At 50.5% G+C, this 16,121-nt stretch overlaps 1 protein-coding gene across 1 annotated transcript; it reads left to right on the top strand.

The window, feature by feature from the left end:
- G3BP2 (G3BP stress granule assembly factor 2) lies at positions 1-13,704 on the top strand. The gene is made up of 13 exons (XM_032950142.2): positions 1-112; positions 1,357-1,494; positions 3,707-3,788; positions 4,197-4,298; positions 5,494-5,565; positions 6,091-6,181; positions 6,855-6,954; positions 7,120-7,414; positions 8,953-9,063; positions 9,959-10,091; positions 10,561-10,692; positions 11,255-11,379; positions 11,686-13,704. Exons 2-13 carry the CDS (start codon positions 1,400-1,402, stop codon positions 11,983-11,985), a joined length of 1,638 nt encoding a protein of 545 aa, XP_032806033.2. The 5' UTR covers positions 1-112; positions 1,357-1,399; the 3' UTR covers positions 11,986-13,704.
- The last annotated feature ends 2,417 nt before the right edge of the window (positions 13,705-16,121 follow it).

The raw sequence follows: 16,121 nt of genomic DNA, 5'->3' as shown, positions 1-16,121 counted from the left end.
CACGGGGTTTCCCGGGCTTGGCCCCACGGGTGCCTGGCCTGGGCCGTTCTGCGCATGCGTCCCGCCGCTTTGTGCCGCCGCCGCCGCTGCTGCTGCAACTCGGCCCCGCTCGGTGAGGCAATCCTCGCGTTCCCCTCGCTCCCCGTGTTCCCTTCGCTCCCAACTCGAGGTCGGATTTTTTCCTCCCCGGGCAACCCCCTCGCGCGTTTCCCGAGCCGAGGCCGCGGCACCGTGAAACGGACCGAAGCGCGAGGCGGGAGCCGCGAACCCGCAAGCGCGGCGCGGCCTATCGCGCATGGGCGAGGCGCTCGGCCCCCCCGGTCTCGGCTGGAGGCGCCACCGGACCCCGCGCCGTGGACGGCGGCGAGGGGTCGTTATGCGAGGCCGGGGTTTGGCGAGGCCTACCGTAGGGCCTAGAGATGGCGCGGTTGCCGCTCTGTCGCGAGGGAAGTCGGCGCGGTGGGGAGATGTCGGAAGCGCTCGAGACTCGTGGGGTGGTCAAGGAGGACGGGCGACTAGTGGGAGATGGCAGTGGCGAGGGATGTGCTGTCGGGGAGTGGGGAGCATGCAGATGGAGGGGTGAGAGAAACGTGGCTGAGATGTCAAAGACTGGAATGGGGTGGGTGGGGAGACGGTACGAGTGAGAGGAGATGGAGGGGACATTGTGTTGGGGAAGTGATAACGCTGAAAGAATTCTAGATACTCTGGGAGCTGCGAAATTGCAGAGGAAAATGGATATATGGTATGGAGAGGTGATGCAGATGGAGGGATACGAAAAAACATTGGCAGTTGCGACGGACTCGAAGATGATGGGGGGAGAAAGGGGTGACTCTAGATAGACAGATTGGGACTACGTGCACAGTTAAAGGAGACCAGGGATGATGAGGGGACAATGAGATGGTGGTTGCGAAAGAAGACGGCAGTTACGATGTAAGAAACGTGGAGATAGAATAATCGACGAGAGATGTTGGGAGATGATCAATAGCAAAAGGAGATGGGGGAGATGGAGATAGCGATTTATCTCCTCAGCCGAGATAAATCAACTGGTGGAGAGACGTCTCGATGTGGGAAAAAAGGACGATTGAGGATGTGGAGGGGAAGGGAAATGCGCGATGACGCGTGGCGGATCTCGGAGCCGTTGAGGGTGAGGAGAGCACGCGGGCGCTGGAGACGAAGAGTGGCAGTTGAGAAGGGATCGAGGATTTTAAAAACGTGCAGTTTTTTTTAACGGTAGAGAAGGGAAAAGTGGACGTGAAAATCAGAGGTGACGATACGAGAAGGCATGCCGTAGTTGGCGTATGCGGATCTTGAATATGCATTTGAGAGTGATGTTTTATTATTCCTCCTCGCCCCAAGTGCGCGACAGTTCCTGTGAGCGGCTGTGCACGCGAGACGAGAGATGGTGATGGAGAGGCCAAGTCCGCAGCTGGTTGGGCGGGAGTTCGTGCGGCAGTACTACACCCTGCTCAACCAGGCGCCCGACTATCTGCACAGGTGCGCGCCCAGCCGTCCAGCAGAGTTCGGCACCCTGCGGAAGCCGAGTCCCGTGACAGCTGTGGTGAATTTGTCAGAAGTGTGCTCATCAGAAGTGTGTGTGTGAATGTGTGTGGTCTGTCCAGGGTTTTTTTTTGTTCTACTTTTGTTTTACAGGGAGTTGAGCGGCATTGTTTGTGTGCTCATGTCGAGGTTGATGGGTGAGCCAGTGGATGGCTTCTCGAGTAGCCTGGTAAATACTACGGCTGATATGGTACCAGGAAAGGATGGATTTGTGCATGGCATTACTCTATTGCCTATGGTTTAAGATATAGTCTCATCGCAATTAATAGACTTGTATAGAGACCCGTAGACATGCACGATTGAAGCTAGAACTCGTGTGCTCTGTGGTTTGGGTTGAACTCGCATAACGATTCATATTTACATAGATACCCATAGACTGAAACTGACACGGCTTCAGCCTCGTGAATATATAAAATGTGAATGATTGAAGTAGGCAGTGGCGTACAATTTTCAGATGTTACAGCTTGGTGATCAGTGGTACTGTGGGCTATGCTTAGTTCCTTCGGTGTAGGAGAGAGCTGCCTCAGCCATGCGTCCTGAATACAGATCGTTGTTTGCGTGATCCATCCGGTTGGCGTCACAAACAGCAACAATTTAAAAGCAGATATTAATAGGGGGCCCTCCTTAACGAAGTGTCTTGACGTCCTTGGGGTAGGGTTGTGGTGAGATGCCCCGTTCCTGTTGGGATGTTGGTTAGGGGTTGAGTTAGGGTTAGTACTTATGGCTGGTTGGTTAGCGGTAGAGTTAAAGTTACTTGTTGGTTCGTGTCAGGACCAGTGTGCTGCACCCCAAACTAATGTCTCCACCTCCGCATTGCAACATTTGACTTTTAGGTTTGGTTCGCTTTATTTTCTGACGTTGAAAGCAAATCGACTATTGAACCTCAATGCGCGATTGGGAGGTTGCGAGTTCAAAATCCCATACAGGGATTTAATCGTTGCCTATGGTGTTAGATAAAACTGGTACTGTTTTATGCAAAGTCAAGAGTTGTCCGATGGCGTAACTTTCCCTTGCACAAATAAAAGTGGAATTTTCACCACTCGTTCAGGGCTCCGGCAGAGCTGGAAAAATATAAATAATTATTGGTTTTTGGCACATCTGAAATTGTGTTTCTTGGAGGTTGTGCATTAATAACTGCGTTGTAAATTGGTGCCATAAAGTTGATGATTATGATGATGCTTACTTAGTGTTGCCCCCAATAAAACTAATAGGCAAAGAGGTATTCAAGTGGCTCAGAGGTTAAAGTACTGAACTTGGTCCTGGGTTCAATTCCAGTCAACCCCCTATGATTAAACTGGGTTCACAAGGGGCTCAACCTGGTGACCCGTGCACATGTTAAGTTTGAATCTGCACTTTATATGGATTGGTTTCAGCCTTGAGAATTCAAAAGATGGTTTTACTGTCATCTCATGAACAGTGGCAAAGTGGGTAGGAAATTACTAACCACATTTTGAGTGGGCTTAAATTTATCTCAGAGGTAGCTCCTGTGATATCCATTTGCCTCTACTATGGAGAATTGCATTACTCTGTGAGAACTCCAAATCAATTATTTGTCTCAAGAAATGACAGTGATACCACATTTGGGATGTAATTGGAGGAAAATACAAAAACAATCAAGTATGTAATAAAGTGCTTCTATCTCAATTTAAATAGTTTCTTACCTTCCCAATACATGCATCAAATTGTGCATGGGTGAATGTAATTCTTACCATTTAACCAAATTACATTGAAACAATAGTGCTGTTACATTTAGGCTAACGGAGCAAACAAAAGTACAAACAAGACAAAAAACTTGAGACGAAAGGAATATGTTAAATCAGATCTCCATTCAAGTCGTGGCAGTTCTTGGAATACCATGGAGCAGGGCCTATTTTAATAAAATGTATTATGAACCATATGGCTCTGTCATGTATGTGTATGTTGAACTTATTTTACGCCGTTCTTAGCCAACTGCTAATCGAAGGCGCATTTATGTACGTATACGGCATAGTGTTACAAGGTACAGAACAACAGCTACAAAGGTTACCGCGTTTGATAGAGAGCTACGGTTACCATTGACAATTGGTTGCCACTTTGAAAATAGGCCCTGCCATGGAGGGTTTTTCTGTTGATGCCTTAACTGCTGCTGTTGTGTTGCGCTTTGTTGAAGGTTCTATGGCAAGAACTCAACCTACGTACATGGCGGGCTGGACGCCAACGGACAGCCCGCCGAGGCCGTCATTGGGCAAGCGGTGAGCAAACGCCAGCAGCCACCGGGGAGCGCACAGGCGATGCCAACTCGGCTCTGGCATCCACACACACACATGTGCTCACCACACTTTGCTTTTTGTGTGTGTTGTTTTTATTTCGGTGTTGAAGAGCAGTGTAGTGGTTCGTGCAGTTCTCAACCCAGTGACCTGTGTTCGATTCCCGGCATTGGCCAACATCAGTAGCAGTTATTTAAACCGGTCTTGAGCCTCCACTAGACCTGACTCAGCCTTAAATGAGAAACCTGGTGCAATCTGTAAAAATCAGCACCGAGGAGACAAAGGCAGTGGTGCATTGTGCACAGTGCCAGCCTTCTTAGGTGCTCACTAGCAGAACTTTACCCAACAGTGTGTTAAGTCTGTACGGGGGATTTTTGGCTTTGTGCTCGGCAGGAAATTCACAAGAAGGTGATGTCGCTAGGATTTCGGGACTGTCACACCAAGATACGACATGTCGACGCTCTCGCCTCGCTCGGGGATGGAGTTGTGGTACAGGTGAGGAGAAGCCATACCTGGATTTCGGCCCCGAGTTCTAGTTTCAAGGAGAACGTGGAGTGAGGGGTACATGCTCCTGACATCATTGCAATGCAAATGCCAACTAGTCGAGCATGTAATGATTTATGTTCTTTGGGTCTTTCGGTAAAGCCACGTAAATAGAAAAATAAAAAAAAATTATCACGACGTTTCGATCGCAACACAAGCAATCGTCATCAGGTGAAAAAATATAGCGGGAGAGCTACTGTGGCAGGAAAAAATATATTTTTTCGTCGTGATATTTATTATTTTTCTATCTATGTGGCTTTACGGAAAGACCCAACGAATACGAGTCAAGATTCTTGTTCAGGAGGGCCCTGCTAGATTGGAATGTTTGGTTAATTCCTTGTTAAGTGTTTGGGTAGAGGAGAAGACTTCTAAATAGGAAAAAAATCCACACTGACAGGAGATAACACTGGAGTCCACACTCACTCGTCATGGTCCCACTTTCTGTACTGCCATCTCAGTAAATGTGCAGCTCAGCAGGTTAGTCTCACAGAACACAGTTATCTGTGTTATCCACCAACTCTTGCTACAAAGCACTGGATTTGTGGCATATGTTACCACACCTGCTGGTATGGGTACACTGTCATGCCATATTCTTTAAGTTACTGGTACTGTTGTAAAACTCTTTAATGAAGAGTGGCATGTTTAATTAAATTATACATTTATGTTCAAATGAGCACCAATAAGAGTTTTTGTTGATATTGGTTGAATCAGGCCTGAGGAACCTTGCCTTTACTGAGGGCCGAACCGGACTTTCCAATGCATGTGGTCGGGGCCACACATTAGTACACACGAAATCTTGATAGTGCAGCGTTGTCAGCATTGACCGCACAGAACTTCTCCAAACACGTTAAGTGACTGAGAACGTTTAAAATTTGGAATGCATTTTCCAGTTGGAAAATAGTCCTCCCGAGTACCAAATTCGTATGGCTTAGATACTTGTAGTGATGGATAAATATTGTTTGTGGGATGTTTCAAAGTTGTAGACCGCATGTGGCTGTAAGCCGTATGAAATATATTTGGCCATTAAGTCGCAGGTTTTCCACGCCTGGTTCCAGGCATTGAAGTGTCGTGCAAACACAAAAATGTATTGTGGTAATGTAAAACCGCTACTCGTATGACAGCTCGACTGCATCTATCCATGGTGCAGGTGATGGGAGAGCTGTCCAATGCCGGGCAGCCCATGCGGCGCTTCATGCAGACCTTCGTGCTGGCGCCAGAGGTATGTTCCCAGTGAGCACCGGTCATAACACACACGGTGCAGACACCATGCCAACCCATACACAGAGAAAACACTACACACACATAGCAAGTAAATACCACTTACAGGCAAATGCAGCATGTAGATTGGACACACACTCTGTACATACCACATACACCTTCACAGCATATACAGCACACACTTTGCTTATACCCCTTATACTTGTATGCACGACATATATGCCACGCACAACACATACGTACACATACCACCCGCACCCATACACGGCATACGCAACACACACACTGCATTTACCGCTCGCACTCATAATCGCAGCGTATATGCTGTACACGCATGCATACTTCGCTCATAGCCACACAGCACACAAACACGGCAAGTTCGCTCCTCCCACTCGCCCATCGCACGCTTGTACGCCGCTTGCACTTGCGTGCTGGATGACTGCCCAGTGTTTTCGGCCTCGGGCTCGTGTGTTTGTATCGGCGTGTGTGGGTGAATGTTTACTATTTTTTATCTTATCTCACACAGGGATCGGTGCCAAACAAGTTCTACGTTCACAACGACATGTTCCGCTACCAGGATGAGGTGTTCCTCGACTCTGACACAGAAGCTGCCGAAGGTATCGTGTGGCGTTCACGCCCGCCCGGGCCCGTCTAGATTTGTCACCTCGAGTCGGCCTGATTCTACCAGACCTTGTGTTCATAAACTAATTGAGTTGACTTGAGTTGACTGGCAACCTGAGTTGAAGGACAGCCAGAGTTGGTTTAAAAGAAAGTGGCATTACAATGATTTTCTGGAGTTACTTCAATCATCACGTCAGTTGGGCAACGCACCACCCTGCACACAGTTGGGCATGTTACTACTATGGATATAAAATGACTTTTTTTAAAGTTGCCTACAACACTTGGATCATCATGCATTGGGCATATTCTGGCATTGGACAAATTCTGACGTCGGACATCCAGGCCAGCCCGACAAGTGAACCCGTCCAGGAGAATTTTCCTTCTTGCATAAAATTGGCAATCATCGTGAGGAGTCTGGATACTTAGAAAAGAAGTGCAAGGGGCAATATTTCCACTTGGCCAGAATATCGACATTGGAATTCTGATGTTGGAATCTGGGCCAGCGCGTGGAGCGAAATCATCCGGCAGAATTTGCATTCTCGTCGAACTTGCGTTTGAAAACATGGAAAGCGGATACCAGGGTGGGGGTAAGTTTACTATGTACTCGTGCTCCTTGTTTTTGTGGAAACACGTTATGAGTGTGTGTTTGTGTACGTGGGCTAACAACAGAGTCGGGAGAGGAGGTGGAGGAGGGTGAGGAGGAGCAAGAGATTATCCAGCCAGAGCCTCCGGCTCCTGCCCCCTTCATTCAAGACACAACTCCGCCCAGGTGCGTGACGATGTTGGTTTGCAGATGATGATGTAAGTAGTGATGATGTCGGTGTGCTGGTGGTGATGTCAATGGTGTGAGGGTGGTGATATCGGTGGTGTATGTGTGTGTGTGCGCGCGTGAAGTTGTCGATGTTTGCCGGTGATGTTGTTTGCGTGCGAGCAGCAATACGGAGGTCGTTGAGCAGGAGGAGTTAACCTCTCACCTGGAGGCGGCGCCGGGTGGTGGCATCGCTGGTCCCGGGGCGGAGCCCGAATCCACGGGCGGTGTGGAGGGGAACGGGGACGTGGAAGGGGGCAGTCCAGAGGAGGACGAGAGGGTCCCTGACGGCCTAGATACGGACGGCACTGGTCATTGGAGGGACGAAACGGAGGGGACAACGCCGGAGAAACCGGAAGCAAAACCCCCTTCCCCGTGCCAGCCTGTCGAGCCCCCACCAGCCCCCCACAAGCCGCCCGAGGTGGGTCCTACTTTTCCCACTGCTGCCCTGTCGCTGGGGATGCGACCATTCATTGAGTCAAATCAATCATTTGCATTTCATTTTGATATGTTTTGTACAGCACTTTGAATAGCATCCTTTGCACTAATCAGTGGTATAGAAATAAAGACTTGATTGATATTACCCATTTAAAGCTTTTGTGACTGCAAGGATTCATCTTCTTGGTTCTTTCGGTAAAGGCACGTAGAATGAGAAAACAATAAAACAAAATAAGACAATAAAATTCTCACGACGTTTCGGCCACAACACAAGTAGCCTTCTTCAGGTGAAGGAACAGAACTGTCGGGACGACAGCGCTTCAATGAACGCTGCTATGATTCGCAGCGTCTTTTAAGCTAGGTGGGAGAAGTAAAGCGCCTTGACAAAGGAGTTTACATATCAAACAGGAGAATTTAGTTTAACACGTAGGCTTTCGCGACCAATATTTCAATTTAGCATTGAATAGCTGCGTTAAAGTGTTGGATCAGCAGGGTGCTAAAGTCAGAAATTAGCATGTAACTGGGAGATTAGCATGATGTTAATGTGAGGGATTAGCATGTGACTGGTCACGGAAATAGCTATGTTAAAGTCAAAGTTTACATATCAACAGAGGCATTTAGTATATGGACACTAAAGGACTGCAACTACTATCATACAATAAACCGATGTGAAAAAACTAAGTATAAATTACATCAATTTAATAAATGTACTCAATATATTCTTCAATAAGTTGAGCTATGAACATAAAGTAACTGGGTATACACTACAGTATATAATGAATACCATATAGTAAACTAATAAAAAACTTAAATATAAACTACATCAATGTTATCAATAAACTCTATATACTCTCCAGTCAGCTGAGCTACTAACAATAAGTCGTTATACATTACAATGCCATATGCGCTGTTATACTCCATGTTATAAACCATACCATTAACCGTGGTATGGTTTATAACATGGAGTATAACAGCGCATCGTGGCTGTTTCTCCCCCCTCCTCCGTTCCGAGCATAGATGGACTCGTCCGTCTGAACAAAGCTTTATTCTCATTCTACGTCACTTTACCGAAAGAACCAAGAAGAGGATATTACCCACTTTGATGTACGATTGGAAACACGGACATTGACAAAGAAAATGGAACTAAATCTAAAAAGTGCACGAAGGTGCATGGGAATTGCTTGCTTGGAATTACACGGAGATGGACAGAGGAACACATGGAGTGGAGAACGCGTCGAGTTAGAGACACCACACTGAGAGTTAAGGCAGCTCAGTTGGCTTGGGCAGGACGCATCCGCTCGACGTGGTGAAGGGCAGTGGTCGAGATGAATGACGGAGCGGTAGCCCACGCAGGAAACGCCTGAGAGGACATCCACAGCGGAGGTGAAGCAAAGAAACCGTCTCGTAGGCACGAGCCAGACATACCACTACAACGGCCTGGGGAGCCCTTCGTCCAGCAGTGGATAGGTCATGGCAGATGATTACGATGATGACTCTTTTTTTGCTCGCGCACGTGTGCAGACGAACTCGTGGGCGTCGGTGACAAGCAAAAACCTGCCACCCGGAGGAGTGGGGGCGCCATCGGGAGGAGTCACCCCCTATGTGATGAAGGCTCCTCAGACTCCGTTACAGGCATGGCCCCGACACAAGCGTTCACTTAACAATGAGTGTTCACTTAAGGAGTGTTTCCTTAAACACAAATTCGCAATGAGAGGAAAATGATGGGAACCTAATAGAGTAACAGGAGCAGAGGGCCAGGAGAGATGAGGATGGGGGAGGAGGAGGAGGGTGAGGCTGCATGAGGGCCTCAATGTTGCTGCTGCACTGAGAGGGAGTGGCAGCGTGTGTTTTCACAACGGGCTGCGTGGAGAAGGGAGGAGAAGTTTAGAGTTGCCATACACAAATCATGTGATTTACAGGTGGCTTGAACGGATTTAGAGTTATTCGTAGCTTATTTATGAAAAACTAGCTGTACTACCCTGCTTCGCCCGGGACTTGGATCCACCAATCGCGGCCGCCTTTGTCTCCCCAGTGACGATGTTCACACCGCAGTAGTTACTCGTTTGAGGCTGAGTCGACCTAGGGGAGGCCCCAGGACCGGTTCAAATAATCGTCACTGGTGGTGGCCGTGAGCGGGAATCGAACTCGGGTCGCCGGGTTCGTAGCGCGGCGCGCTAACCGCTACACTACAATGCGTTACGCTTCCACATGCAAAGGGTCACATCACAGATTTGACGTCACAGCTCACTTGCCGTGCAAAAAATATATGCATTGTTGAGCTCCCCCCCACAAAAAAGTGTATTATTTCATTTTTGCATGGTGTACAGTCTGGAAAGTACCCACATGGCAAATTTGCAGTTTGTTTGCATGTCGGGAAATACGCTAAACATTTTGAACAAACACATTCATATATATGGAGATGTACTCACTTGATATCACTTGCCCCTATTATGTATTTAATGAAGGACTTATATTTTGTGTTTGTTTGTTTTGGAATCTGTATGTGCGTGCATCTGCACTTGTGTAGCCAGCGGCTCAGCCAAGAGTGGAGGTGAAAACCGAGCAGGCGGGGACTGGACCTGTCCCACTCCTCTCTCGCGGTCGAGGGGGAGGGCCCCCACGGGACCGCACTGGGGGGCCACCCCGCACCCCTCGCCCTGGTAACACCAACCACCATGCACCAACTATGCATATCGATTCATCAATCAAAATAGATTCTTGCACTCATTTTTCATGCTTCCGATAAATTATGGTTTATGCAAAGCGCTTAATGTGGCTGTCCCAAAGTTTCGTAGCCACCTATTTTCGTCTCCTGGCATCTTCGTTATGCCATCTCTGTCTTTATTTAAGTGTGAATATTATTTGACAACATAATTGCTATGATTAAGTGAGTTTGTTTTAAAAAAATACAATTGACGAATGCCAAGTCACCCTCGAAAAAAGCGTCTTAGCTCAATGGGCTCTACTCGAGAAATACACTTCTCACTTCTAACTTCTGACATGCAATTGATATACTTATTATTGCATTTAGACTAATGGAGCGTGTTTTGTGTTTGCATGTGTCTTGTATGTGTTTGTGCGCATTTCTGTGTCTGCGTGTGTCTTTGTTTATATTGTGCGAGCGTGCAGAGGGGGGTGACGGGAACCAGGAGTTTGAGCCACGGCGCCCGACCACGGCACGCTACCCAGACTCCCAGCAGATCTTCGTGGGAAATCTCCCGCACGACATCGAGGAGGCCGAGCTGCGGGACTTCTTCATGAGTGAGCTCCGCTTTCTCAGTCGAGAATTTAAGTTCTCTTTTTAAAATTGGTTGGGAGTAGAGGTGGGGGACAGGACGCTGCCACAATGCTGTAACCGTCATCACGCTCGACTCGCAATTCAGAGGTTTGGCAGTTTGGTTCGCTCTCCCGGCGTGGCAGTTCAATAATTCCCCTGCCCTCGGTCCACTCGGCAGTATAAATGGGTGCACCACAGTCGATGGAGATGTTACGTTGACTGAGACTAGTCACAGATGTGTCGAGGCTTGATGGCATATTTTATCCCTACTGATGTAATGATGCATCGCTGCATCCCTAATTCACAGCCCCATTCTTGGTAATGAAGGTTTTTTGACCATTCACGTTGGTCAGTGCAGGTTGGTGAACGGTCAGAAGCCAGGGACCAGTAGGCATAATCGCTCGCCTGACTGATGCTAGCCATGGTCGAGAATAGAATTTGGGATTGCCAAAGGTCACAGTGCGACGCGCTGACCATTGGCACCACTGGTCCATCCTTAATATCCACCACCATTGTCTGCCCCCTCCCGTCATCTAACACCGCCAGCGTTTGGACACGTCGTCGACCTGCGCATCAACACCAAGAGCAGCGGCAGCGGCAGCAAGCTTCCCAACTTCGGTTTTGTCATCTTCCAGGAGCCCGACGCCGTGCAGAGCGTGCTCGCCTCTAAGGTACGCCTGGGTCGGTAGATGTGCAAGAGAGCGTGTGGGAGGGTGGGTGGGTGGGCCAGTGGGTGGCCCACTGGTCAGGTGTGTGGGCAGCTGGGCGAGTGGGTGGGCAGCTGGGCGAGTGGGTGGGTGAGCAGGACTGGTAGGTGGGTGGTCTGTGTGGCTGCTGGTCTGCTCTGTGGAATCGGCTCGAGTGCGGAAGCTACACGAATTGCTGCATCGTGAGACTGTGGGAGATATCCAGCAGTCGATAGATTTTGGCTAATGACGATGAATGAGCCTTGCCCCTCGTTGTGTCCGCGTGCTCAGCCCGTGCTGCTGCGCGGGGAAGTTCGTCTCAACGTGGAGGAGAAGAAATCTCGCGTCGCTCGCGACGGCGAGTGGCGCTCGCTGGAGGGACGCCGCGGTGGCGGCGGCGGGGGGGGGCCTGGCGGGGCCCGTGGCGGAGGGGGGCCTGGCGGCCTGGGTCCCCGTGGTGGCGGGGGACCCCGTGAAGGCTGGGGGGGCGCGTCCCCCAGGGGCGGCGGCGCCGGAGCCGGGGGCTTTTTCCCGCGTGGCGGGGGGCGGGGTGGCCAGGGGGAACCCCGATTCCCTGCCCAACGGCGATAGAAGTCGCCCCGTGGATCGCCCGCCCGCCCGTCTGCTCGTCCATCCGTCCGCACCCCTCCGCACGCAGGAGTCTCCCCCCGCTCCGCGTGCAGGGGTGCTGGGTTTACCGCGTAGCTAGAGTCTCGTGTGGTGGGTGGCTTGCTGCTGTTGTCTTATCGCAGTGCGTTACGGCCTCTCCATGCGTCGTGTCGGCGCTGGCGGCACTGCTAGCCCAGCAAACGAGCCACGGGTCTTCTCGCTCTTGCTCGCCCCCCCTCCTCTCTCGACGTGCCGGCCCTCCACCAACCCCCGGTTCCGCCTTCCCAACTTCCGGGTGCTGTGCTCTCATCTCTCTCTCTCGCTTCCTTGGGTGTGTCGTTATAATTTTTTGTTTTGTTTTGAATTTCGGAGATGATCATTCTTAACTGAATATTTAAACAGACATGTACAGTGTTAAATAGCTCCTGCCCGTGCAGCGCTGAGTAGGCCGGCGTGGGCAAGCGCCGCATGTTTCGCTCTCTCGCTCGCCGCTACCGCTGTGTCGTATTAAACTGTTCATTGCTCGTTGCCTCCAGCGAGTGCTTCTCTGCGTGGCTGTGAAACCATCGCCCTGAGATGAACTTGTACATAAGGCGGGTTTGGTCGGTGGCGCAGTGGCATCCCCGAGTGGGTTGGCGAGTGATGTTAGGTGGCAGGCGGGGGGGGGGAGCCGGTGTGGGAGTCTGGGTGGGTGCTTGGCGTCTCAATCGATTGTGCAGCGGGAACGGTGGTGGTGGTAGATGTAGAACTCCCCTCCCCTTTTAACGTGTAGCGCCGTCCCACTTATCCCCACCCCCCACACGCGTGGCTGGTGTTTTGCGGGGGACTTGCAGTAACTGTGCCTTGTCGGGGCCGCGCGTGTGGAACTGAGCGGCGTGCGGGCTGCACGTTGTCCCGTTCGTACGTTCGCCCGCTCGTCGCTCCGTGCGTGTGAAGCGAAGGCGGGGGGGGGGAGTAGCTGTGGGGGCGGAGAAGGGGTGGTGCTATTGAGGTGCGACATGCGTCCGACCGCCGTGGGAGGAAAGCTTTCAAATTTGGCGTCCGCTCTGAAGTTCGGTTGCGTCCAGGGATTAATTTCTCACCCAATATTTTCTGGCTCGCTGGCAGACTGGAGTAGGCACGTCACTAATACAGCCATAGCGAAAGGTATTCTGAATGTGGTGTGCTGGGGTACAGAAATATTTTCCTTCTTGCTGACCCGGACAGAGCCGGCTGAAAATAAGCCCTGGTTGTTACCTTGCAGAAAAATCCTGCAATGTCTCATTTCTTAAATCTAAATTCCCAACGTCCTGGTTACAGTCCGGGACTGGGTGGTGGCAGGCGGACCACGTGCGTCCGTGTGCTTGTGCGCCGTATTCCCCTGAACTCTAGGGGTTGTGTGCCAGGCGTTCTTGAACTGTGAATCGCTGATCTCTTCCTGTCTGTGGCTCCTAGCCGCCTGCCTGACTCGCTTACCGCCCCGCTACGCTCGCCACTGCCACCACCACCACCACCCCGCGTGCTCGCCGCAGCCTCGCAGTCCCCGGCACCAGGGCAACGTCGCTCGCTCTCGCTGCCTTCGTCTGTTGTCTTTTATTTGTTTTTCATTTTATTTCGTTTTATTTTTCTCTCCCTGAAATGCACTGTTTCATTAGTCTGTTGAGAGGTTTGTACTGCGTATTTCGTTTTATTTGTTTGTCCAATAAAAGTGTAGCTGGTTTACAGAGAAGCATGTGCCTCGCTCTTGTTGGGGGTGGGGTGAGGCTCCTCGGGGTGGTCTCGAGGGGTTGCCACCTGTCCCGAATTTTCCAAGATCGTCTCCTTGTTGAGGCAGCTGTCCTGCGAAATCTCTTCTTAGTCTCTCCGGTGGCATTTTAACCTACCCAGTTTTTTTTCTGGATAAAGCCGAGGGCTTTGGTACATGCAGTGCTCACCTCTGTGTTGGTTACATCTGTTTGCAGCTTACATAAACGTTTCTGTTGTGTGATTGGTGTTCTTGTAATTTACAGATTTGATTCGATTGTGTAATCATATAGGGCTCGAGGATAATGCATTTATAATATATTGGGAAATTCTAATTTCCATGATGTTCCAGTTTGTGCAGTCAAGTTGGCATCCCGAGCTCCTCGCCGGCGCTTGAACGCGATAACCGAGTGGCAAATGTGTTGGCTGGTGAGGTGTGTGGTGGCTCGGGACTTCATTTTTCTCGCCGAAATATTTTCTGGATCACTGGTTGGAGTAGGTGGCACGTGACGATGCATCTACAGCCATGGCGAGAAGAATACTGAACGTGGTGTTCTGGGTGTGGAATATTCAGAGACACCGACAGATATGAAATGAAGCACGGGAGAGGCTCGTTCACCCTCTTGTTATGGTTGATACCCTAACCATGCTAACCATGAGCCCAGATCAGATACTTAGCCCGGTGGTGTTGGCGTACACCTGTAATCCAGCACGATGGAGGCGAGGGTTGGTGGGTCACATTAATGTCCTGAAACTCCGTTCCCGTGGGTGTGAAGGAGGAACCCTACCATCACTTGCCAGAAGATGGTACAGCAGAGTGGACTACACCTGTTCGCTATGAATGGGATAGAACGTTGCTCCCTCGCACGCATAGGGTTTCTACGGGTGCTCCAGTTTGCGATATGTAAACATCAATTGGCGGATAACGTCTTCATATATCAAGGACAGCAGAGCTTGGGGATTGACGCCGGCGCACTGAATCGCTGCTGCCTTCCTGCTTGTCTGGGGTCTCTCCGAGTCGTCTTATCGATGAGAGCGGAGTGGATTTTGCGCGGCGGTGCGTTACAAGTTGGCGTTATGCACTATCCACGTCTGATGTGAAGAAACTTGGCTGCATGTTTGGAAATGATATAAAAACGTTTTGTAATGACGCGTCGATGAAATTTCACGGTTAATGCAAATTTAGGAATTCTGCGATGATGCTAACGGTTCAAACAATAACTACAAACGAATCGTGATCCCGAATTGTAACAATTCTATCACGACTAGGCGAGTAAATCGTGGCATGCCTAAAAATCGAGAGATGAAATCAGGCCGTGTCCTAGGAAAACTTGATAACCCGCCTCGGTGTAGTGCTGGCGACAAGAGGTCTCGTCTGATTGTGTACCAATGCACGTGACCTACACAGAAGCGCCTGCAAATGAAGATCGATTGTGCGTGTGGATCGCGCGTCGATATCTGCAGTGGTCCTGCGCCTCCCCTGGATCGATGCCGTGTGTAAACATCAGCATTGGGGAGACAAAGGCGGCCGGGCGCGGTGCTGACGTAACGGGGCACGCGCGCGAGGAGATTGAGGGGGAGAAGTGGGCTCGTGGGATCAACAAGTGGCGACTCACCGCAGGAACACGCCGTGTGCCTCACGACTCGCTCCCGCCACCTCCATGATGCAACCTCCTCTCGGGAAACGTCCCCTTACAGTTCCCCCGAATTCACCACCCGCCCCTCCCCACCATGCAACCCTCTGCTTCAGCTGCCTGCTTCAACCATCCCCAACTCGGACTCCCCAGTTGCAGGTTCCCTCCCGCTGACTGCCGGCTTCAACTTCCCCGCTTCAGTCTTCTCATAGAGCCGCCAGAATTCAACTCCCCTGTTTCAGCTCCTCTGCTGTAATTGTGCCAACTGGCACACCCCCTCCCGTATAACGAGGCTGGCACCTGAGGGTGGGGGATGTTGGGGTGGGGCTTCATCCGGGATGAGCCGAGCCGCTGAGCGGATCACGCGGCGAGACCTTCGCTGGGTGAGCGCCTCCTCCTCCTCGTCTCGTCTCACGGTCAATAGCTGCCTTCGTACTGCCAGTGTCGTGGGGAGGATCAGTGTTGGGGTCAATGTTATGATGAAGGTTTCGGGCTGTGTTAGGATTATTGGTGGGATTGTGTTTAGTGCTGTGTCAAGGTTATGGCTATCTTGTGTTCAGGGTTATGGTGAGGAGATTTGTTGTGATCAAGGTTAGAGGGCTGTGTTCAGGGTTATGGTGAGATTTGTTAGGGTTAGGGGGCTGTGTTCAGGGTTATGGTGAGGAGATTTGTTGTGGTCAGGGTTAGATGGCTGTGTTCAGGGTTATGGTGAGGGGATTTGTTGTGGTCAGGGTTAGATGGCTGTGTTCAGGGTTATGGTGA

This window comes from Petromyzon marinus, chromosome 8, assembly GCF_048934315.1.
Source record: "Petromyzon marinus isolate PM22_M1 ecotype Great Lakes invasive population chromosome 8, UKy_Petmar_22M1.pri1.0, whole genome shotgun sequence".
Classification (NCBI taxonomy): domain Eukaryota; kingdom Metazoa; phylum Chordata; class Hyperoartia; order Petromyzontiformes; family Petromyzontidae; genus Petromyzon; species Petromyzon marinus.
The sequence above is the reverse complement of the archived record's forward strand: the minus strand, read 5'-3'. Positions and strand labels throughout refer to the sequence as shown.